Source organism: Crocodylus siamensis, chromosome 3 (genome assembly GCF_052110815.1).
Source record: "Crocodylus siamensis isolate JL-2025a chromosome 3, ASM5211081v1, whole genome shotgun sequence".
Taxonomy (NCBI): Eukaryota; Metazoa; Chordata; order Crocodylia; family Crocodylidae; genus Crocodylus; species Crocodylus siamensis.
The window spans coordinates 168,391,070-168,414,585 of NC_143397.1; the positions used below are offsets into that span (position 1 = coordinate 168,391,070).

General features: G+C 41.9%; 1 protein-coding gene across 6 annotated transcripts in view; it reads right to left on the reverse strand.

Moving 5' to 3' along the window:
• Window positions 1–23,516, reverse strand: part of PTPRM (protein tyrosine phosphatase receptor type M) — a 745,518-nt gene that overhangs the window by 451,524 nt on the left and 270,478 nt on the right. For all 6 annotated transcript variants that reach the window (XM_090039711.1, XM_090039716.1, XM_090039712.1 and 3 more), the window contains exon 5: window positions 21,110–21,225. In XM_090039711.1, the coding sequence (XP_089895837.1) occupies window positions 21,110–21,225 (116 nt within the window). The remainder of the gene's footprint in view (window positions 1–21,109; window positions 21,226–23,516) is intronic.

Below are 23,516 nucleotides of genomic sequence, written 5' to 3' on the forward strand. Positions count from 1 at the left end.
TTGGGGTTTGCCAGGGGGAGCGGAAGGAGAAGACAATTCCTGCCTGTCCCATCCCCCAAACCATCTCTGCTGGACCAGACAGCATAGCCCAGCCCATGGCTGGAAAGCATACTGGGATGCTGGGGGACTGTGATTTAACTTGAACCAGGAAAGGGTCTGCAACAGGAGTTTCATAAGCTAGTTTGACCCAGATCAGTTAAGTCTGATGCTACATTCAACCAGATTTATCTTAAACCAGTTTCAGCCATTCTGAAACTGGTGCATGTACACTGAACTCTTGGTCTATTACACGTTTAAACCAGTTTCTGATCACTTAAACCAGTTTATGCGTAACTTACGTCCCCAGCCTGGGTGACTGTCCTGCTGGACTAACTTTTTGGTGTTTTGATTTTATGGTTCAGGGGTAGGCCAGTTTAATTTTTTTCAGCACTTTTTTGAGAAAAAGGGAAGATTCCACTCTTTGCCTGGAGAAGTTGGTGTTCAGATAACGAGAGAGGGTTATTGGCAGTATTTCAAGTTCCAAGTCCTTTCTGACATTTAAGCAATAGGATGCAACTCAGGGGTCAAAAAAAAAAAAACCACCTGCGGAAAAAAAAACCTGGGGCAGCACACATGACTGAAATGCAGAGCTGGGCCACCCAGAGCCATGCTGCAGCTGCCTGCCAAACTCAATATGGCAGGATCACTGCAGCTGCAGCACCTGGAGGCCCCCAGGTAAGCCTGCTGGGGCAAGCTCTGCCACCTGTGGGGTAACTTGCCATGTGCTGAAGCACACGTTGCACCAGCATTCTCCAGGGACGAGCAGCTGCAATGTAAGGTGAGATGCTGCTAGGTGTCCCCGGGGAACCAAACATCTGTGTTCATGTGGAGGCTTGTCTGTCTCTCTAAGAGTACCCAAAAATGCACTAGGTACTTTAAAAGAAAAAGAAAAGGCATGTTAAAGAATTAGGGGCGTAATCATGATTCTTTAAACTAACTTTACCTCATTACGATTCCCATCAATGTAACTAGTCACTCATGTTTTGGGGGTTTTTTTGACTGGTGCTTTCAAAAGCAACCTTATCTCAAATTCAAATACAGTCTGAGTTGAAGGGAACTGAAGTTTATTACTAACTTGGTGCATCTACATGTGCACTTTACTGCAGAGTAGATTAATTAGCTCTGCAGTAAAGCATCAGAGTCTACACGAGCACCAGTATTAGAGTGCAGTAAACTAATCAACTCTGCCATAGGATAGTACTGTTGGGGCACAGACAGTGACAAGGGGCGTAAATTATGCCTGGTCAGCCCAGCCAGCCAAGCATGTGCTCTGCCCCAGGTCAAATTGCTGCTGTCCTGGGCACATGTATAGACGTTGTGCCTGGGAGCAGTTTGCTCTGGCTCAAAATGCTTTGAAGTTTATCGTGTTGCATTAATTGCACATGTAGATACACCCACTGACAATTAGTGGCCTCTAAAAAGAGAATTAATCTTAAATCACATGACTAATGAAAAAGTGCCTACAGCATAAGTACCTCAAACAGAATGCAGAAGACCTGACTTCATTTCCTAGAGGTCTCACTAGAATTCAGATACTGAATGACACACACACTGCTGAGACTCAAGTAAAGATTTTGGTATACTGACAGAAGTAAAAGCCTACATTACTGTTCTTCTTGCAGAAGAGCCGCAATCATGCACAGTAGTTGCCATCACACAAGCAGTGAAGTTAGCAGTTTTCAGCAAAGGATAAATGCCTGGCTTTTTTGGAAGAACTGTATGTAAAACAAATGTGTAAGAATCTGAATGTGCATGTGAATACCCACATATTTTTAATATATTGTATTTAAACATACAATGTTAAGCACATGTATTTGCTTATAACTAGCACTCAAAATAAACATAACTATGTTTTTTCAGCAATTGTACATGTTCCTATAAACAAACATGCTATTTAGATGTGTGACCTGTGTGAAGACGTTTAAAAAACATACAATTTTGAATGAGGTTAAGAAAAGTGTGTGAACTACCATGCTATACTATAAATGACTCTTTTTGACTTTGGAAGAAAAACTGCAGAGAGGAAACTAAACTTACATTGTTACATGTTAACATGCTTTTCACAAATATTTAACATATAAAAGCTGGAAAATTCAGAGTTCTTCTCTCCGAAGTAATAATATGGCCACATTGAATGTCTGGCTTTTGTACACTTAAAACCTAAAATGTAGCTAGCATTGACATACACCAAAACATGAACATGATAAAATTATATGCAACTGCTGACATGATTTGAGCAATGAGGAACAGGGATATAGAGGTAACACACAAATATCACGTACTTTAAAAATGCCTATTCATTGCTCTTATTTTTTGCTTTTTCACCAATCATGGCAGTTTCCTTCTTATATTACTGGTACTTTATATACAATAGAGCTGTGTAGCCTTTGCACTAACAGATGCTGTTGCATTTCTGACAATCTCCTGGCTGTGTTCTATTCTCTCATATAAACTGCTGTAACTTGAACATGATCAGAGGTTTAACAGGTCAGTATTCATTGATAGCCAAGTCCTATCCCCACTGTTTTGCTGTTCTTTTTTTTCACTTTGACTGCTGAACATCTTTTTTCACCCCTCTGTGTCTGACACAGAGGCTAAGAAAGAAATAGAGGGTGTAAAAAAGACTCAGCAGCAGCACAAATAGGAATTAACAGCAGGATGGTCAAAAAAGTTAAAATTGGACAACAAGAGACAAACAACCGACCACTTAAAAATCCCAGCACACCCACGCAGCATGTTGGAAATAAGATTTGATTGCTCCCTATCAACCAAGTTATGGTATCTAACAGTGCTTGAATGCTCATTTTAAATATTACTGCATTATAAAAAATAATCACTACTGGTAGGACTTTGTTAATGCAGATGTGTGTGACTGCAACTCAAATGTAAACAAGTCTTGCCTTTTCCTTTTCCATAAGTTAGTAAATCTACTATGCAGTTAATGATGTCAACGAAGAAATATTTTATTGGAAGTAAATAAGGAAAAGGTAAGTGAAAAGTAATTCATTTTAAAAACAACACTAAAACATATTGTTTTAAAAAGGCTGCCCAGCTTTGGATCATCCCAGGGCCACATGCCCCATGGGCTCCCCGCCATGCCACTGGCACCCCAAACTACCACCGCGTCTTACCATATGAGTGCCCATACTATGCTACAGCATGCGTAGAAAATTGCCATAGGTTTCACTGACTTCACTTTAATAAAGCTAAGGAATCTAAGTACAACCATTGAATAAATTCTTTCCCTTATTGTCTTTGCAGAAGTCCCAAAGGGCTAAATTCAGTTTCACTTCAGTTGAATGTTGCCCCACAGTGTGGCATCCCCATCTCTGCATGGGTACCTCAAGTAGCAGGCTCCCCTTGGCCCCCCAGCCATGCTACACTAACCTGCCCTGCTCCCAGGGGCAGAAACAGGAAGTGGAAGCTGAAGGAGTGAGAAGAAGCCTGCAGACTTTGGCAGCAACAACTGCTTAAGTGGTGGAGGGACTGATGCCCAGACACGAGCCTGTGAGCTGCAAATTAACTCACATGAGCCGTTACTTGTAGAACCCTAAGCTAAGCCCTGTCCTCCTCCTCCTTCTCCACATTATCACCATCACCTTGTTTGCAACAGATATGCACACTAGTGTCCAATGCGATTCTTTCACCAGAAGGAGAAACAAAATTCAAAACTATATATAAACGTCCAAAAAGGTACATAGATGGCTTAGTAAGTATCATTTGGGTGTGTAAAGTAAAACAGAAATTAGTCCTTTGGGACTTCTGCAGAGACAATAAGGGAAAGCCATCAGAATTCATCCAGTAGTTCTACTCAGATTCAGCATCTTCACTAAAGTGAAGTTATTGAAGCCTATGGCAATTTTCTATGCATGCAGACAGAGACAAAGGCACAACATTCTGATCACCCACAACTCAGTTATGAACTTAAAAATGTAATAGAATTATCTAACACACAACAAACTTATACCTCCTGAGCTGTACACTTTGGACTTCACCTACAGGGTGCTGCGCTATCTGATTCCTACCAAAAAAGATATTTGCAAAATCAGGGTTAGTGTGCCCACAGGAGGAGGCTTGGCTGGAATAATGTGTAAGAATAAGCCATGTATGAGCCTGAAAAGAAGAGCTCCACAAACTCAAATGCCTTTACATAGCACTTTATCAAATCAAAACATGTTTTACTAAAACGTTCAAAATATTTTCTAATTTAGGGTCATCTTCCTAACAAAGATCACTTTTCAGTGCTGACTCTTTGGATTACTAAGGTGTTCGGTAAGATGGCAGTGCTGGGAAGACTGGAATGAGGCGTCAGGCTAGGGATGCAACACGAAAAGGAAAGGGACAGGTTGAAAGATGGGGCAGGGGAGTTGGGTTTATGTGGAATGGACAGCAAAGTCTGTACTCAGGAGAACACATTATCTTTGGATGGCATCTACGTTCCAAGAGTCTCACCACTCATCTGTTGTCAGCAAGCATCTAAAACTCACAGGGCAAAGCACCCTATCTTCCTTTCATGCGGGTCTACGCAGTGGGTGACAATCTACTATTGTTAATAGTTCCTCTGTCAGCTGAAATGGCAGAAGTTTGTGCCAAGAATGTAAAGCCACCACCCCTGCTGATGGACCATGCAGGCATCATTGTCATGTTACTGCATTTTTTTCCATTTACTCACTGCACTTTGCTTCATTTAGTGCCTAGGACAGACTTGCTTTCAGGACGAATAACAGTTGTATAGTTAAGCAGGCTGTTGTCTGAAGGATGCCTGTCTCACTTGCTGCAGAAGTTGGGAGGTAGAAAATGAATGAGGTAGGGGATTTCAGTAAAAGCAGGGATGGGTTCCTGGATAAGGCAGTTGAATATTGCCACTAAGTGGTAAAGGCAGGGGTAGAGATATATTCTGGCCCCATGAAGATATTCAGTTTCTCCTGGGAGACTCATTGCTCTCCCAGGAGAAACCACCAGTGTACAAATTTCAGGATTTTTCTCCTAGAGCTAATATAGTCATTTCGGGAGAACAACCTGGGAACAAACAAGGATAAATCACTCCCAGGAGAGTTTCATTTTCTGAGAGAAAACACAGCACAGTTCTTCAGCATCCCAGGGTGTTTTGATTCTGTCCTCTCCATCCACCTCCCTCCCCACCCCAGGAGACTGTTGCTTGCTAGATTCTGCTGCTCCAGCCAAGCAGGGAGAAGAACATGTCCCCTTCACAATCTCATTGCGCTGCACAGAGACACAGGCTGACTCTGAGCAGTCTGGGTCACTTAAACAGAGTTGCCCAGTGCATAGCTGCGATCTGTCTCTGGGCAGACTGAGGGATTCTGTGGAGCATGACAAGATGTGTTCACAAGGAGCCTCTGGCTGTACAATGTCAGTACCGCAAGCTCTTCAAGGGCTCAGGATTTAAATATATTTTCAGGCATCTCCAGTATGTTTTTTCTACCAGGAGAACAAACCTCAGAGAATTCTCCCAGATCATCTGAAAATGTGTACAGTCTCTGTCCCTGCCTTTCCCCTGAATTCCTACCTGATACTGGTGACATTATTTAAATTTAAATTAAACTGGTCACAGGTGGTCACTATTTTTTCTTTATTTACTACTTGCCTGAATTGAGTTCCTGTATTTTAGCATGCAAAAATATTGAGCATACAAATGTGACTTTAGTCAAAGGGAGCAGTGCTTTGAACAGATGGAGAAATATATTCATACTGTAAAACAATAGGTTTATACTGCAAAATGGGCATCCACAATTAAAAGGGATCTTTTATTTTAATCTCTCTGTCCTTTAGTTGCCTGTGCATAGAATTAAGATAATATCACTGGTACAGGTGTTTGAAAATAAATTCTACCACGTTTGTGAATCACCGGTTATACTGATGAGTGCCTGTGAGAAAAGTCATAATTATATATTCAGAGTGGGGTTGGAATAGTGTTTAACAAACAAGGCACAAAATCACACACTGAAGCAGGAGAAAGAATTACATTTTTAAATAGGTCTTCATTAAATGAGTACTGTCCATCTATTTCATTGAGTGAGTTAAGAGCGCTGTGGAAAAAAACTGTTTAGTCATGTCATTGAAAACTGTATTATGATGCATAGGCACAGACAGCCAATTAATTTAAAGTTGTACAAGCAATCAGAATTCTAGAATATATATTTTTTTACTTTGAAACATTAATAATTTAATGCAGCATTTTTGTGGGTATGCATGTAGGTGTATACTAGGACACACAAAAAGAGACATTACATATACATATACACATGATCTTGTACAAAATGTTAGAATCAGAGATGGAGAGATTTGCTTGGCACTGGTTAATTACGAAGTCTCCTATGTTTACTGCTAACTTATCCCTGCAAGATACATGTTATATTCCTAACTTAACTGTGGTTTAGGTAAACAAACTGCTTCCTTCTGAAATGTGCCAGATTGTACCAAATGATAGATATTTTCTAAAATTTCCCTTCCACTACCAGCCAAAAAGGATTTGAATCTGTCTGGCAATTTACTACATATTAATATTAATATAGACCTTTAAAAAGAAGTTTCCTTGCTTGGGTTGCATCCTTAAATTCACTGTCATTTATTTCCATGTTTATTTCTTCCTAGGTACTGACCCTTGTCTTGATCTACAAATACTTTTTAATTTTTTTTTCCTCTGCTAAGTTATTTCCCTTCTTTTACCTTGTCTGATGTTTTATACAAATATCTAACTCTTCTCCAAGCATTTATCAGTTTGAAAAAAAATGAATGTTTTGATTTTTTTTAAATCCTGTACAGATTGTAGGGACAATAATATGGGATGCACAATTCACATTTTTTCAGACTTTCATTACAAAAGAAAAACTAGTCCCATACTGGCAATAACCTGTGTTGTCCACAGATGTGACAAAGAAAATGCAAGCAGATGGGACACATCTGTTAATCATAAACATTCCTTCATTAGTGTCATTGGATTTATTTTTGTGCTATGTTTATGTTTAAAGCAACAGCTAATGAGGACATTGAATTCATGGTGCATACAATCCAAACAACGACCTTTTTAACTAGATGCTGGTGACAACAAAAGAAAAAATTATAATTTGCAATAAGGTTGGATTACATCCATAATTTACTTTATTTGACTTTACCCTGTGAAGATACTGGCTCAGCTTCTGACAATATGCCATCACATTACCTAATGCAATCAAATCTCATGTTTCAGGATATGTGATTATAGCCTAAAGCAGTGGTCTCCAAACTTTCTGATTGCACACCCCTATCAGTAAAAAATTTTTGAGCGTGCACCCCCAATATGTGTCGCAATACGCTGAAAGCGAACGAATGAGTGAAGATGCCACTGTCAACCCCTCCGCACTGTGGAACTCCCACTCTTCCCTCAGGATACCTCACGTACCGTATGTGACACATGACCGTCTGACATACAGGCCGAGTGAGCGTCAATCTGTATATTAAATATTAGTAAAGCTTAATTTCTTTCTTACTTTTTTAGATTAAAAAAATATATAAATAGAAGTTCTAATATTTTCTTCCCGCATCCCAATGGATCATCTTGAGCACCCCACTTTGAAGACCACTGGCCTAAAGGACCTATTTAGGAAGAATATTTTTCCTTCATGTAAAGAACTTCACAGGTGACTATATGAATTGCTTTTTGTTCCCCACTTTCTCTAAAGCATCAGCTACTGTTCACTGCCAATTTCACAAAACCTGGATGGACAAATGGTCCAATCTGGAAAACAAACCTGATGAACAAATGGTCTGATCTGGAAAACAAATCCCAGTGTTGTTCTTAACAATGATTAACCTCATAAACACCATAAAGTCAGGTAACTGCACCCTGAACTCATCACTACAATTGCAGATGCATCTGTCTTTAGGAAACCAAATAAGCATCATTTGCTTTCCATTGTTGTCCAATGCTTCACGATAGGTGCAATATGTTACCCTGTTTTACAATCAGTGCTATTATAGAAATGGCAGTCTATTACCATAAACTAAGCTGAGCAGTCAGTGAATAGAGACAGGCTGAATTCATGTGCCATGAAGATAATTTACTATCTGACACATTGTTCTATCTATGATGAGAGAGTTTCATCAATAGAAACTTTCAGACTAGTGCAGGTGGACTAGATGCATAAAACACACTTTGGTAGAGATACATGCCATTATGTGATGTGAATTTTTATCTCCAGCGTGACAAATCCTAATGGAAACTTTAAAGAAAACACTTTTCTACTGTGGGTGGAAGAAAGTGCTTTAAAATCTCTTGACCTTTTTTTAAGTCCAACTATTACAAGATTTGTATCTGTTTAATAATTTCATGTTTTGAATGTTTTCAGAGCTCTCAAAATCCAAATGTTAGCTATCAATTGAAAACTGACTTAAAAAAATTATGCCAGTTTACATCAGCCAAGCATACTATCCTTAATTGCAAATGAGGTCTCAGTGTGTTGTTTTCCTACATATAATTTTCAGTGTGTGGTCATAATACCCAAAACAATAAGTTCTTATTTGTGAAATAGGCTTTTGTCACTTGACAGCCACAGCATAACATATAAGGTTACTCATATGAAATGACAAATCTAATACACAGCCAGGTTTCTCCTCAAACTTATATCTAAAGTTTTATATTGTGTATAAACACACACACATACACACGTATATATATGCACACACATACACACACGCATGTGCACACATATGCATACACATGCATGTATGTACACACACGCATGTGCACACATATGCATACACATGCATGTATGTACACACACGCATGTGCACACATATGCATACACATGCATGTATGTACACACACGCATGTGCACACATATGCATACACATGCATATATGTACACACACGCATGTGCACACATATATACATACATACGTACACACACACGTATGCATACACCCCCCCCCGGCCTATTTTAAGGAATGAAAAAACATCCCAACAAAATGTAGACTGAAAGGAAAGTGTTAGCAATGAATTTTACTGAAGAGTTTTAAAGCACTGATGATGAAATTAAATTGTGTAGCAACTATGGAGAAAAGCAAAAAAAACCCCAAACTGATCAAAGGAGACTACCATAACTAGTAGAATCATAGAAACATAAAAAATTAGGATTGGAAAGGACCCCAGGAGGTCATCTAGTCCACCCCCCTGCTCAAAGCAGAACCATTTCCAAGTAGATCATTCCAGCCAGGGCTTTGTTGAGTTGGACCTTATAAACAAACCTCCAAGGATGGAGATTCCACAACCTCTCTAGGTAATCCATTCCAGCGCTTCATCCCACTCCTGGTGAGAAAGTTTTTCGTAATATCCAACCTAAACCTCCTTTGCTGCAACTTGAAACCACTGCTTCTTGTTCTGTCATCTGCCACCACTGAGAACAGTCTAGCTCCATCCTCTTTGGAATCCCTTTCAGGGAGTTAAAGGTTGCTATCAAATGCCCCCTCAGTCTTCTCTTCTGCAGACTAAGTAAGCCCAGTTCCCTCACCCCCACTCATTAAGTCATGTGCCCCAGCCCCCTGACCATTTTTGTTGCCCTCCTGGACTAACTAGTAAGAACAGGATATATTTAATAATTTTAAATAACCCTCCCTCCTTAGAAAAGAAGGCAGTTCAAATGCAGAACTAAACTGGTGGAAAATACACGACTGAAAGGTAAGTGGTCTTGGATAAGCAACCAATAATTCTGATCTCCACTCAGTGGCAGAACTTCCACTGATTTCAAGAGAAACATGATTTTATTTCAGACATTTATCAGAACCTTATATCATGTTACTGTGTCTGAGAAAAGAAGTAACAAGCAGTGGAAATCAAATGGGGACAGAATCTTGCATGCATTTTTTGTGCTGCCCAAATTGATTCTGGCCAGAAATTCTATGAGAACTTCTGCTGCAATATTTTAGTGTCTGTCTTTAGTTCTGTAATTATTATTCAATTGTTTTATAGGAATGCCTATAACAGAGATTCTCAACTGGGGTACTGGAGTGCCATGAGCACCTTCTTCAAGTGCCATAACATGGGTGCCACCACAGTCAAGCTAAAATGCACCATTATGCCTCCTGTGGAGGCAGATCAGGAAGCAAATGCAGCTGCAGCTGAAGTGTGCACTCCTGCCTGACCTCTTCTCAGTGCAACCCCACATACTCCTCTTGAAAAGAGAGATGTGCAGCGTTGGTGAGACAGTCTGTGCCTTTCTGTTTCCAGGAGAAGAGTGCAGAGGCAGATCTGGAAAGAGTGTGGCACACATGGTGTACACATATACCACATGATGTGCACTGCCCAGCTGGCAGCACAGACCAGAGCAGAATCCCCCTCAAAGCTGTTCTTCCCCTCCCTACTGCTTGAGGCAGCCACATTGTTAACACTCTCACAGACAAATTAAGGCATTTACAGTCACCATCTACATGTAGATGGGTGGCAGCTGTGAGGGTGTTAACACAGTAAAGTATAAGTGAGGATGAGAGTCTGCAGTCCTTGGGTGAACCTATCTCCCTTTCAAGGGAGATAGGTAAGACTATGCCCAGTTTCCCCACTCCACTTTCTCCTATGCACAGCAAACCCCCTTCCCACTCCCTCACTCATTCCTCCTTCCCTCGCCAAAGCACAGAAATAACTGGCTAAACTTCTGGGATGCTGGGTTACTACTGGGTTTGACATTAGGGATGCTTCCTTTGAAGTTGTATCAGCCCTATCAACACTGGTTAATTTCTCCTTCCTTTTATTATATCTGTATCTGTGACAAAAAATGGATGGAGGATCAAGTCCTAAGCACATCATATTCTGGTCAAATGTGTGCTGTATTAGGCCAGCGGTTCTCAACTGGGGTGCCATGAAACTTAGAAAAGTTACGGAGGGGTGCCTTGTGCCTTAAAAGACTGAGAACCACTGGCCTATATTTCCTAGATAAGATCAGGGCTGTATATTCAAGTAGGGTGGGAAGGATGGGAAAAAAGGAAATGTATTACTCTCCACCCCCAATCTTGGAGATGAAGAAAAAAAAAGAGAGATTAATTATATGACTCACCTGTCCTAGAGATGGGAAGTAAGGGTGTGACAATATGGTACGATTATTCCAGAGTAATTTACCTGGATTTTACTCCATACTAAATGTACTCTTAGTAAGAAGCAGACACATGAACATGCTAGCCAAAGTCAGTACTGTAATAGTGGCTGGATGCTAGACGGCAATGCAGTCAATTGGCTTTGAGCAAAAAACTACCCCATGATTAAATTGACTAAGGAAGTGAACACACAAGCAATATACCAGTGTAACTTACACCAGTGCATAATTATTTTCTAAGGGGCACTTTTGTGCCAGATTGGAGTGATTTACACTAGTACAAAGCTATGCATTGCGCGTCCACTACGCTTTTACTACAGTGTAACGTCATCTTACACTGTAATGAACATTTTGCATGTCTGCACCCTGGATGCCCAGCACCCCTACCACAGGCACAAATCATATGGCTAACTCCAAAAGGCCACTCCATTCTGAATACACTGGGCGTAGAAGCCTCTTCATTAAGGCAGAAGTTTGGGAAAAAACTATGGAAATGAACTTGATTTTCAGAGAGTAATATAGGATCTTTCATTTCTACATAATGAATCAGTGGATCTAGAAAGGACTGCAAGTTACTACAAGTATGATAGCTAGACTTACTGAACTCAGGGTCATAGGATAGCATTAGAATACTGTATGGAAGGAGCATAAGGCCAAGAACGCTTAAATATCACAGTGTGACATCTGACGTTTTGGGATATGATACTATAATATTAAATATTATGGAGTCCTCTTTGACTTGAGGACTTTCTACCCTGAGGTAGTAGGAAAATGCAAAATGTTAAATGTAGTTAATTACTTTGAGAATTGCATTACACAGGGCCTAAATTCTAAAGATCTTAGGTTGTAGCCTTCCAGAACTGGAAGCGTGTTTTGATTATTCTTACCATATGTGGCGACAGATGTCTGTGGAAGCTGGCATGCAAGCATAAAAATCAAATCTAAGCATTCCAGAAAATGTTATCAACTTTTTAAAGTTCACATATAAAAATGCATTTGGAATATCCATAGTTATGGATGTGTCAGCGGTAAGGAACTGCGATTTCCAGTAACCTGAGACCACACCTTATGCATCGCTGTGAAAAGCAGAGAATGAAAAACAAGTAGCAGCATTCCTTGACAAACTCTTCTGTCTCTTACCTGGTATATACAAGGAGCTCTTACTGAGCTCAGGACTTACACCATTACAATTAGAATCATACTGCAGTCCAAGACATTTCATTGAGTAAAAATTATAACAAAGTAATATAAAGAATTTAGCTCAACTCTTACAAAGTACATGCTTAACTCTATACTGAGGTAAGAGGAGAAAAGCTAGCCCCATTAAGTCAATGGCAAAATTCCCGTTGATTTAATTGGTACCAGGATTTCACTCTGTGACTAGTACCACTGAGGGCAAAATGGGACATTCTCCACAAAGTTGAGCATGTGCATACACTTTTAAAGGGTCAGAGCCTTAGAGACAGAGTTATAAATCCAACATTACAACCTAAAAGCAGGTAAATACCTCTATTGTATTTTAAAAAAAAATGTAGCAGTATGAGCAGCAGAACACGAGACAAATGTAAGAACTGATAAGCACTGCAACATGTGTATATTGCAATAACGACGATAATTTTCATTGCAGATAGTTAAACATAATGCATATTTCTACAAGATAGTAAACAACCAGCATCAATGATAACAGCACCAAACCCACCAGAGTTCTACAGCAAGGTTTTATTAAACCATATGCTTTTCCAATTAAAATATGTCACAGAGCTCCACATTTTGGCATTGCACATTTTGGTGCAGTCAGGTCTCTAGTGTTTTGTTCTCTCTGCCTTGCTGGGACTATGATATGGCTGCTTCTTCCTGTGCTACTTCCACCAAGAGGAGAGTATATTATATTCTTCCACCTGAGGGAGCCAGAAAGAGGGGAATAGTTCCCTTAGTTTAACAGGTATACCCTTATCAATCTAATCCGGTGTTGGTTTTAGAGCAGGGATGGGCAAAATGCAGCCAGATGTGGTCCATCAGGCCATTCTATCTGGCCCTCGGGGCCCCTGAAAAATTTAGAAAATTAGTATTTATCTGCCTCTGGCTGCCTGCTATGAGGGCCTCAATGGCTTGCCAGAACTCAGTAAACAGCTCTGTACCCAAAATAATTGCCCACCTCTGTTTTAGAGAGATAACTTGCTGCCAAAGGCCAAGAACAGTGCTCTGGCCTACACAGATTGCAAAACAGGTAGGAAGGTACAGGTGGTCTGGGGCCTCGGCACACCACAATGCAAATTCCCAGTGCAATGATTCTAAGCAAGGGTATTACATCACCCTGAGGTGTCATGAGATCCTTTAAAAAATAAAAGAATAAATGTTTTCACTCGTAGGACACCACCCAATATTAGGTATAAAACATTTATACACAATTCATAAGATAAACCCAGAAATTGCATCCAGGAATCCATAATGCCAAAAACTCTGACCTGCTATGGTCATTCAGGGCTCTTTGCAAGGGAAGAATTGCTCTAGTATTTTTCGGTAATGAAAAAAACAGTGAAACCCAAGAGATGAATTTTCCAAGGGGTGTCTTGAATCTAAAAAAGGTTGAGAATCATTGTCCTAGTCGTTCTATCCCCAGAGCCCTATCCTACCTATAGCTTTCATAGGTTGGGGAAGGAGGGGTAGGGAGCCGATTTCATCTCAGAGATGGGGGCAGCAGGACCTGTTCTTCATTTCATTCTCCTTGAGAGCAACAGGTATCATTCTAAAGCAGGTGTGAGCAAAATACGGTCTGTGGGCTGAATCCAGCCCGTCAGGCCATTTGATCCTGCCTGCAGGGCACCAAAAAATTTTAGAAAATTAATATTTATCTAAATATTAGTAATAGATAAAATCTATATTTAAATATTAATATCTTTGGCTGCCTGTCTAAGATGACAGGAGGCAGGCGCAGTAGGATCGAGAGGGAGCCAGCAGCAGAACTAAGCAGCCACAGCAGCAAGTTTGGCCCAGACTGGCCCCTGCCCCTTTGCCCCCAGCTCTGAAGCCTCTGCCTAGCAGAGGCTTCTGGCCTGGGACTGTTCCTACCTCCCTGCACCAAGGGAAATACAGATAAGAAGGGGAAGGTGGGGGAGGGAGGGAGGCAGGGGAGGACCATAAGTGATCACCCCAGTCCTTAGGGCTGGCCAGGCTGGCTCCTGCAGTCCTGGTGCTGCAGCTGGAAGCTACACGCTGCTGGAACAGCTGGTGAGCACGTGTGCCGGGTGGGGAGTGGGGAAATGGTTACAGGAGAAGACAGGAAGGGGCAGCGAGCAGGCGTGTGGAGCGCAGCAACAGCTGAGCAGGAACGCAAGGCCAAGTTGGTGTTTTGGGGCCTGCTGGCATGGGGCCCAGAGAGGTGTGGCAGGAGCTGGCTCCCTCCTTTCCCTGCTTGAGCAGCGAAGCCCAACTCCATACAACCCATGCCAGCTCAGACCCTGCACACCTGCTGCCCCGCTCTGGGCCCTGTCAGCGCTGGCCCCGGTGCACTGGCACAAGCCATGTGCTCCTGCCCAGCTGTCGCTGTGCTCCACATGTCCACTCACTGCTTCTTCCCACTGCCTGGTGCAGCCATTTCCCCACTCCCTTCCCTGCTGGCCAGCCGCTCCAACACTGCATAGTTCACGGCTGCAGCATCAGGACTGCAGGAGCAGCTGAGACATGGTGCTAGGGCGGCTAGCGGGGAGGGGGGGACAGGGGAGAAGCGGCAGGAGAAGGGCAGCAGTGGCAGATGGCGGTCGAGTAGCACCAGGCAAGAGCATGGGGCCCACGCCAGTGCCCCAGGGCCAGGAGCGCAGAGCCCAGGCTTACAGAAGCACTGATGAGGGCTCTGCCTGCCATTGGGGGTGGGGGGCAGGCTGTAGACAAACCCTTCCCCTCTAAGCAAACCACAACTCTCCCCAGCCACCCTCCCCCCACACACTCACAATCCCCCACATACCAACACCTCCCCCACCTATCCATCCCCCAAGAAATCCTACACATACAGACCCTCCCCCACACCCCACATACATACAAACCTATACTCACCCTCCCACCCACACCCTCCCACAATACACAAGAGTAAGACTTCATTTTAAACAATCATACTATCACCTCTATGTACACTACACAAACACATGTATATCAGGACAAAAATATTTTCTGAAATGAAATAAATTAATGCAGTAGTTCGTGTTTGATTTTTAGAATATAATTTGGTGTTTTTCTGGTTCCGAGATGGCAAACCCCCTTGCTGAAAGGAGTAATTCTGTGGGGCAAGGGAAGGGACTTCTAGTGGCAAGTCAGGGGTTAGGGGGCGGGACTTTCAGTCCCAAGAAGGCAACCAGGGGATGGGGCACCTGTTAAAGGCCAGGGCTGCCCATGTGGTCCTTGATAGCTTGCCAAAACTCAGTAAGCAGCCCTCCACCTGAAATAATTGCCTATCCCTATTCTAGAGGCACAGAGAAGACAGCAGAGAATATACCTAACTGCTTACTCCACAGTTTGGAGTGTTCACGTCTGGGTGAGTGGGCTGGACCTACCCACACGGTCCTCTGGTGCAGGTGTCTGCCAGGAATCCCCTTGCTCCCTTACCCCCCACCCTGCACCGCGGGTCCTTCCCCCAAAAGGGATGAGTTTGGGCCGTTTGGACAGTTTACATTTCATAAAGCTTTATTTTCAGCCTCAGTCAACTGAGGCAGACATCATAGTATCAGTCACAGTCAGGTAATGTTTTCAAACTGCTTTTCAGAACCATAAGGTTTAATTAAGACTGACAAGCTGATTTAATCATACAAATCACTTGACTCTAGGACTGAAGATTAAGACACAGCTCAACAATACTTAAATCCTGAAAAACAATAAACAAGGCCTAAACAAGCATGCATGTTTTTCACATTACTCAGACAAAACCACATAAAACTACTTAATTTAACAATTTAAAATTACTAAAAAATGTAAGTATGCTATAATCATAGGGCTGAACGGGACCTGAAGGACAATTAGTTTACCTTTTGCACAAATGTAGGATGTGCTATTCCTAAACTGTCCATGAAAAATCCCTATTCAGTCTCTTTTTGAAAACCTGCAATGAAGGAGATTCCACAGTTTCCCTGAACATGTTACGCCATTATCCTTCTGTTCTGATGATGAGGAAGTTGCATTTTTTCTGATATTTAATTTGAATCTGCTTTGCTGCATCTTAAGTCAGTTAGTTTATGTTCAGCTCTCTGCAACAAGGGAGAAGAGTTACTCTCCCATCCTCTATGACAACTTTCAGGTATTTGAAAACTGCTATCATGTCCCCCAACTGTCTCCCCTCCCCCTTCCATCTCCTTTTTCTCCAAACTAAACATACCCAGTCCTTTCACTTGTTTCCTGGTATGGTTTTTATTGTATCATATTTGTCACTCAACTCCAGGTTTTCTGCAATTTTTCTACATCTTTCTCATATCTGTCAAGTGTTGAGCTCAGACCTAACTAGTACTGGAGAGAGTGGTATTGTCACCTGCTGTCTCTTACCTACAGAATTGTTTTAATGCAGCCCAAAACTGCATTTACTTTTGTTTGCAATTGCATCACACTGCTGTGAATATTTCTTGGCAGGAGGATTCCTGGGACTGCTGAGCCAATTATCTCCCATTCTGTACTTATGCATTTATTTTTTTCTTCCTTAGATGTGGTATCTTACATCTGTCTTTGCTGCATTTGATTTTGTTATCAACAATGTAAAACAAAATACATGGGATCTTTAGTACAGATTGTATTTTGCCCTTGGACCCTGTTCCAATACTTTATAAAGTGAATTAAAACAGCTTCACTAGTTTCTATGGCTATCATATTGGGTTCTGAGCAGATGCGTATTATTAGTTATTTATTAGTTTATTATTATTATTCATTATTTATATGCAGAAAAACTCTGTATTGAAACTAGAGGATTTTTTGCTCATTTGTGATCCTATCTCTCTCACATTTCTGAAATGCTCATACCCTTGATGCAAGTGTTAAATTAAAGGTACACTGCGGGAGGAACATCCGGCACCATACCTACAGGTTGGGGAACTCCCCTCTTACCAGCATGGAGGCGGAAAGGGATCTGGGGGTCATCATTGACTCCAAGATGAACATGGGCCGGCAGTGTGGAGAGGCAGTCAGGAAGGCCAACCGCACCTTGTCATGCATCCACAGATGCATCTCGAGCAGGTCCAAGGAGGTGATCCTCTATGCGGCACTGGTCAGGCCGCAGCTGGAGTATTGCATCCAATTCTGGGCGCCGCACTTCAAGAGGGATGTCGACAGCATGGAGAGAGTCCAGAGGAGGGCCACTCGTATGATCAGGGGACAACAGGGCAGGCCCTATGAGGACAGGCTGCGGGACCTGAACCTGTTCAGCCTCCAAAACAGAAGGCTGAGGGGGGATCTTGTGGACTGTTATAAACTAGTCAGGGGGGATCAGCAGGCATTGGGGAAGTCACTGTTTCCCCGAGCACTGCCAGGAGTGACCAGGAATAACGGTCACAAGCTGGCAGAGGGTAGGTTTAGGTTAGATATCAGGAGGCACTACTTCACAGTCAGGGCGGCTAGGGTCTGGAACCAGCTTCCAAGAGAAGTGGTGCAGGCTCCTACCCTGGGGGTGTTTAAGAGGAGGTTAGATGAACATCTTGCTGGGGTCGTTTGACCCCAGTATTCTTTCCTGCCATGGCAGGGGGTCGCACTAGATGATCTGCTTAGGTCCCTTCCGACCCTACAAACTATGAAACTATGAAAAGACTTATAATGGTTTGAACAAAAGCACCACCCACAGAGTTCATATATATCCCCTACCCGTCTACGAAAGTTTCAGTTCTTCCTATCCTTCCCCTTCCTACTCATAAGAACATAAAGAATTGCTATTTACTGTGTCAGACCATCTTGTCCAGTATCCTGTGTCACACAGTAGCAAAGCGTAGATGCTGAAAGGTAGACTGAACTGGCCATGACCAGGGTTTTTTTCACTCTTCCCCTCTCACTTGCAGCCTCTGGCATTTAGGCTAGGGACAGAAGTTACACATAAACCAGTTTAAGTGATTGGAAACTGGTTTAAACCTGTAATGGAACAGAAGTTCAGTGCATGTAAGCTGCTTTCAAAATAGCCAAAACTGGTTCAAGATAAACCTGGTTGGATTAGACTTAACTGATTTAAGTTAAACCAGTTTATGGAACTTCTGTCCCAGATCCCTTCCTGGTTCAAGTTAACTCAGTCCCCCACCATCCCAGGATGCTTTGCAGCCCTGGGCTATGCTGCCTGCTCCAGTCGTGCAGGGACTGCTTCCTGCCTGCATCCATCAGCCCACAGAAACCAGGAGGGGTGGGGGAAACATGACAGGGGAACAGACCCCCTGCAATTAGTTTTGCCCTTAGTCAGGGTCTACATAGCATGTGAGGGAAGGGAAAGCCTCTGTGGTAGGGGGCTTTTTGACCCTCAGCAGTCCTTCTCCCTCCCCCTTCCCAGCTGCTGGTTGCTTCAGCAATTGCCACAGGAAGGAAGGAGAAGAAGTCCTCTTGTCCAAGTGCCTGCCCATGCAGCCCAGTAAGGTGGCACCAGGAAGCCCCTGCCTTGGGGGACTTTCTCTCACCCCAAGCCCAGGGTCCCCATCCCTGGCCAGCCCCAGGAGGCTGAGGGGAATTATTCCCCTCCTGAACCCCACAGCTACTTGCCTTAGCCCCTGAGAGTCTCAGGCAGCCTTAGGGAGCAGAAGGAAATTCTCCTACTCCTTCACAGCTGGTTTTGCCTCAGCTGCTGTGAGACTGAGGTAAAACTAGCTGCAGGGGAGTGGAAGAATTTCCCTCTGCTCCTTGAGGCTGCCCTGGGCTATTCCTGAGAAGCGCCTCCTGCAAACCATTTCAAAAAGTTGCATCTCCGGCAAACCGTTCCAAAAACGAGTTTGACCTGGTCACACCCAGTTCACCCTCCCTTTCAAGCACTTTATGTGCACAAGCTTGTTCAATGAGCTTTAGTTCAAGTGCCCCTGCCGCCACTGTTAAGCAGGGGGGTGCTAATACATAAGACACAGGAGGCTGCTGGACAATTGCCATGCTCCAGCAGACTTAATTAATCAATTAAGTCTGCTCTAACGTGCTAGAATTCTAGTGTGTTGGAGCAGCCTCTGTGTTCACGTAGGCGCCTGCAATGGCCAGCAGTTTGGGTGATGTGCTGGGTCAATGCAAGCCTCCCTCTGCCTTTCCCAACTGAAAACTGAATGTCAGTTCAGTTGGTTATCGGTTCACCCTATGCAGCTTAGAGGAAGCTGCCTAGATTAAATCAGTTCTGCCTCAGGCTTTTTGACTATCTGCCCCAAGGTCCAGGTAGTTGTAATTCAGAGGTTGTATCCTAATTCCCATGCTCAATAGCTACTGACGCACCTTTTCACCAAAAAACTGTCCAACCGTTACATGCTGTGTGAAAACATCCTCTTGTTAGTTTTAAACTTACTACCTACTAGTTTCACTTTATGCCCCTAATTCTCATGTTGTGAGCCAGTACATAATACATACCTATTTCCTTTCTCTTCACCATTTAGTCTTTTGTAAACCCGTACCATGTCCTTCCTCAACTGTCATTTTCTAAACTGAACAGGTCCCTTTTCATATGGAAGCCTCTCAATACCATTAACCATCCTTGTTGCCCATCTCTGTACCTCCAGTTCTTCTATATCATTTCTGAGATATGGAGACCGGAACAGGCTACAGTATTCAAGGTGTAGATGCCCCATGGTTTTATAAAGAGGCATAATAAAAACTTCCTGTTTTGTTAACAATTCCCTTCTTAATAATCCCTAACATTTTGTTTCCTTTTTAATGGCTACTGAGCACTTAGGCTGATGTTTTTACTGTCCACAGTGACTCTCAGATCTCTTCCCTCTGTGGTAACAGCTAATGTAGAGCCCATTATAGCGCAGGTATAGTTTGAGTTATTTTTGCCCTTGTACATCACTTTACACTTATCTGCATTGAATTTAATCAGTCATTCAGTTGCCCAAACTCTCAACAAGCCAGCTCCTTCTGTAGTTCTTCACAGTCCACCTTGGTCTTTACCACCTTGGTAATTTTGTGTCATCCACGAATCTGGCTACCTTTCACCCCCTTTACCAAATCATTTATGAACATGTTAAAAATCACTGGTTCCAACACAGATCCCCAAGGGACCCTGCTGTTCCTATCCCCAAAACTTCCCATTTATACTCACTGTTTGTTTTCTATCTCTAAGATAATTTTGAATCCACAAGTCGACCTTCCCTGGAATCTCATGACTACCTAACTTCCTGCTCTCTGTATTTCTATCTAACTATCATAGAGATTATTAAAAACTAGGGATTGTCAACCAGGGATACTTGCAAAGGGGATAGGTGGTACACACGGGTGGGCAGGGACAGAGTGCTGGCACACACCACCCTGCACTGCCACCTCCCTGAAGCAGGAATTGTGGGGGAGGAAGCAGCTCCCCTCTGTGGGTCACACAGGCACTGCCCGGCTGGATGTAGGGGGAGCTTGCATGCAGCTGCCACCATCCACCACCCTGTGCTGCCATGGCAGTGTGCAAGCCGCCCCGCTCCACATCCAGCCGCTGTCACTTGTCATCCCCCTCCACCACTCTGCCAGAAGTGTACCCAGAAAGGGTACACTCCTTAAAAAAGGTTGAAAACCCCTGTAGACAGTGCCAACAGAAAGCACTGTCCACTTCTGAAGAGTCATCATCTACCTAATTGCAATGGCATAAAAGCTACTATTGCCTTTCTTATATTATCTGTGCTCCTCCATAATTGACATGGGAGGAGAATCTTTCAGTATCAGATGCTGCAAAACAACAAATACTATGTAGCAATACAGGGTTGTTATTAAGATCAATATTGATGATGCAAGTAACCCTATTAGTTTCAGCTTGTGTGATACTTGAGAGTGATTAAATAGCACTTTCAAAAACATCTCAATGTACTAAGAAAGAAAATAATTACCTGTAACCAGAGCCTGTCACCTGTGTTTGTTCTACCATTTGCAGTGCACTGAAAAGTGGCAAACTGGCCTGCATTGACTTCCACACTCTGAAGACGCAAGAAATGGGGAGTTTTGGCTGATACAGAAAAGAAAAAAAAAAAGTTATTAACACCATTTATGATTGTGACTAACTCTAGTCAACACATGCCAGTTAATTTTATAGGTACTGTTTTAAAGTGTTGTTGTTATATATTTACACTGGAGAAAAAAACAACACATACTGGCAAAGATTTTGACTATTTAACTCTACTTGTGTAAGGTACTGTAAAGCTTGTTTTAAGTTAGCCATGTTCTTTTTCTCTTGTGTCTCTCATACAACAGAGGAGGGTGTGATCTTATTGTTCCTACTGTGCAAATTATTTTAGCTCAGCAGCCCTCTTGTAATAACACTTCTGTATTAATAAAGATTATGTTGAAAACTAATTGATGTTTTGAACAAAAACACATTAGATATTTATACTAGCAAGTAGACAAGAACAGTAAGAAGTTTAATGATGTTGTCAAGGAAACAACTTTTTCTTTTTAAGTGCACACATTGTGTGGAGATAAAGCATTATACCATGACTGTTTGATATGCTGCAGTCCTAGCATAACATTTCCCACCACCATGAGCCATATTTTTAAAGATAGCTCTTTTGAATAAGTTGAGGAAAACAAAAAGTAGCTGTTGCATCCTGATCCTATTTGCAATTTAGGTAGCAAGAACATTCCCAATAAACAAGAACAGTGTGACTGTACTCTTAAAAGTTACATAATCAAACACATGTTTAAAGAAGAATTAAGTGCAATTCAGCCAATGGGGTAAAAGTGGCATATTTATGGTTTTGTTTTAATGGAAAGAAACAACTTTATTACAGAAAAAAATCAGAAATTAAACAATTATCCCTGAGAAACGCAATATTCTCAAACAATCCAAGTCCTGTTGAAATCAAGGGGAATGTTTTCACTGTCTACAATGGGAACTGAACCAAGCTTCAAATGCTTCTTTCAGTTTTGGAGATCTCAGTACTAGAAATGTTTCAACAAATTCCTAGAAGAGCCCCACAAATAAGTGATTAAAGTGATGAAAATTAATTACTTTAAAAGAAAAGGAATGTTATAGGTATAACGTGGGGAATAACAACTATAAGAGAAGCAACTGTTTAAACTTCAATACAAAGGATTATAAAATTAAGGGTTTGGAGACATTTGAATGAACATCATGAAAAATGTCCTTATGGCAAAATCTATTAGACCATTGCTTTTTTATTTCTCATTGGATTCTTCACCACTGAACCAGGATGGTATATAAGCCAAAGCTGGTGCCTTTACATGCTCATTGACATTTTAATTAGAACACTCCGGCAGCTCCTCAGTGTCACGTGTATTAAGCTTCCATGCATTTCAAAATAGCTGCAAGAGTACTTTATCTAACCCTAATTGAATGAGCTTTGGAAAAAGCATTCCATGGCAATTTTGAAATGTGTGGAGACTTAATACATGAGATGGTGAGCCATCTTAATTAGAGTGTCTGTCTGGGAACTGCTCTAATTAAAACACCTCCCCCCCCACCTCTGAGCATGTGTATAGGCAACCTTTGTTCTCTTGATTGTGGAATTCTAGCCAGCTAGTGAGCTCATAGACTTTTCAAAGGAAAAAAGAAGAGAAAAAGAAAAGAGAAAATAGAAAAAAAGAGAAAACTATACAGCATTCAGTGATTTTTTCTTTTTTAAACTCTTGTTTCCAATCAGTTTATTTTATTTTTGCTTCAGCTTTGGCAAATTAGCTCTACCAAAGCACCAAGAAATCCTTGTTAGAGAGCCTGAACTATCTTTTGAGGTCCCTCCTGGCCCTACGTTTCTATGATATAGTAAGTCACTGTAATGTGAGCTGTAACTTTCCTCTGTTAGTCCACAGTAAATGTAATCAGGTCATGGCTTACATATTTACCAACCATATTTTTCCAGCATTCTCATTTTTGTTTAAAAAGTTGAAGCTAATGGCTGTAAGTGTATTTTCTCTGCCAGTAACACTGAACAAAACTGGTACAACATCCAAATAATTAGCCACCCTGCAAAGTTTTAGACCTCATCACAAAATAATAATTCTGACTCAATTTTGTCACTTTTTTTTCAATTTGCCAGTTTATGCCATAACTGACTTGATGTTTTAATTCATTCTTCACCTTTAAATTACTTTACCAAAAACTGTTTCATTAAAGCAAGTACATTTCAACACAGCTTTTACTGTTAAGCTGGCCCTTCACACACTATGTGGTATATTTTACTCTCCCTATTACTAAGTATCACTTGCATGCTTTAAGAATCAATCACTATAAATGCACAAATCAAAACCCAAAAATCTTTGCAGGCTAAATTATTATGCTGA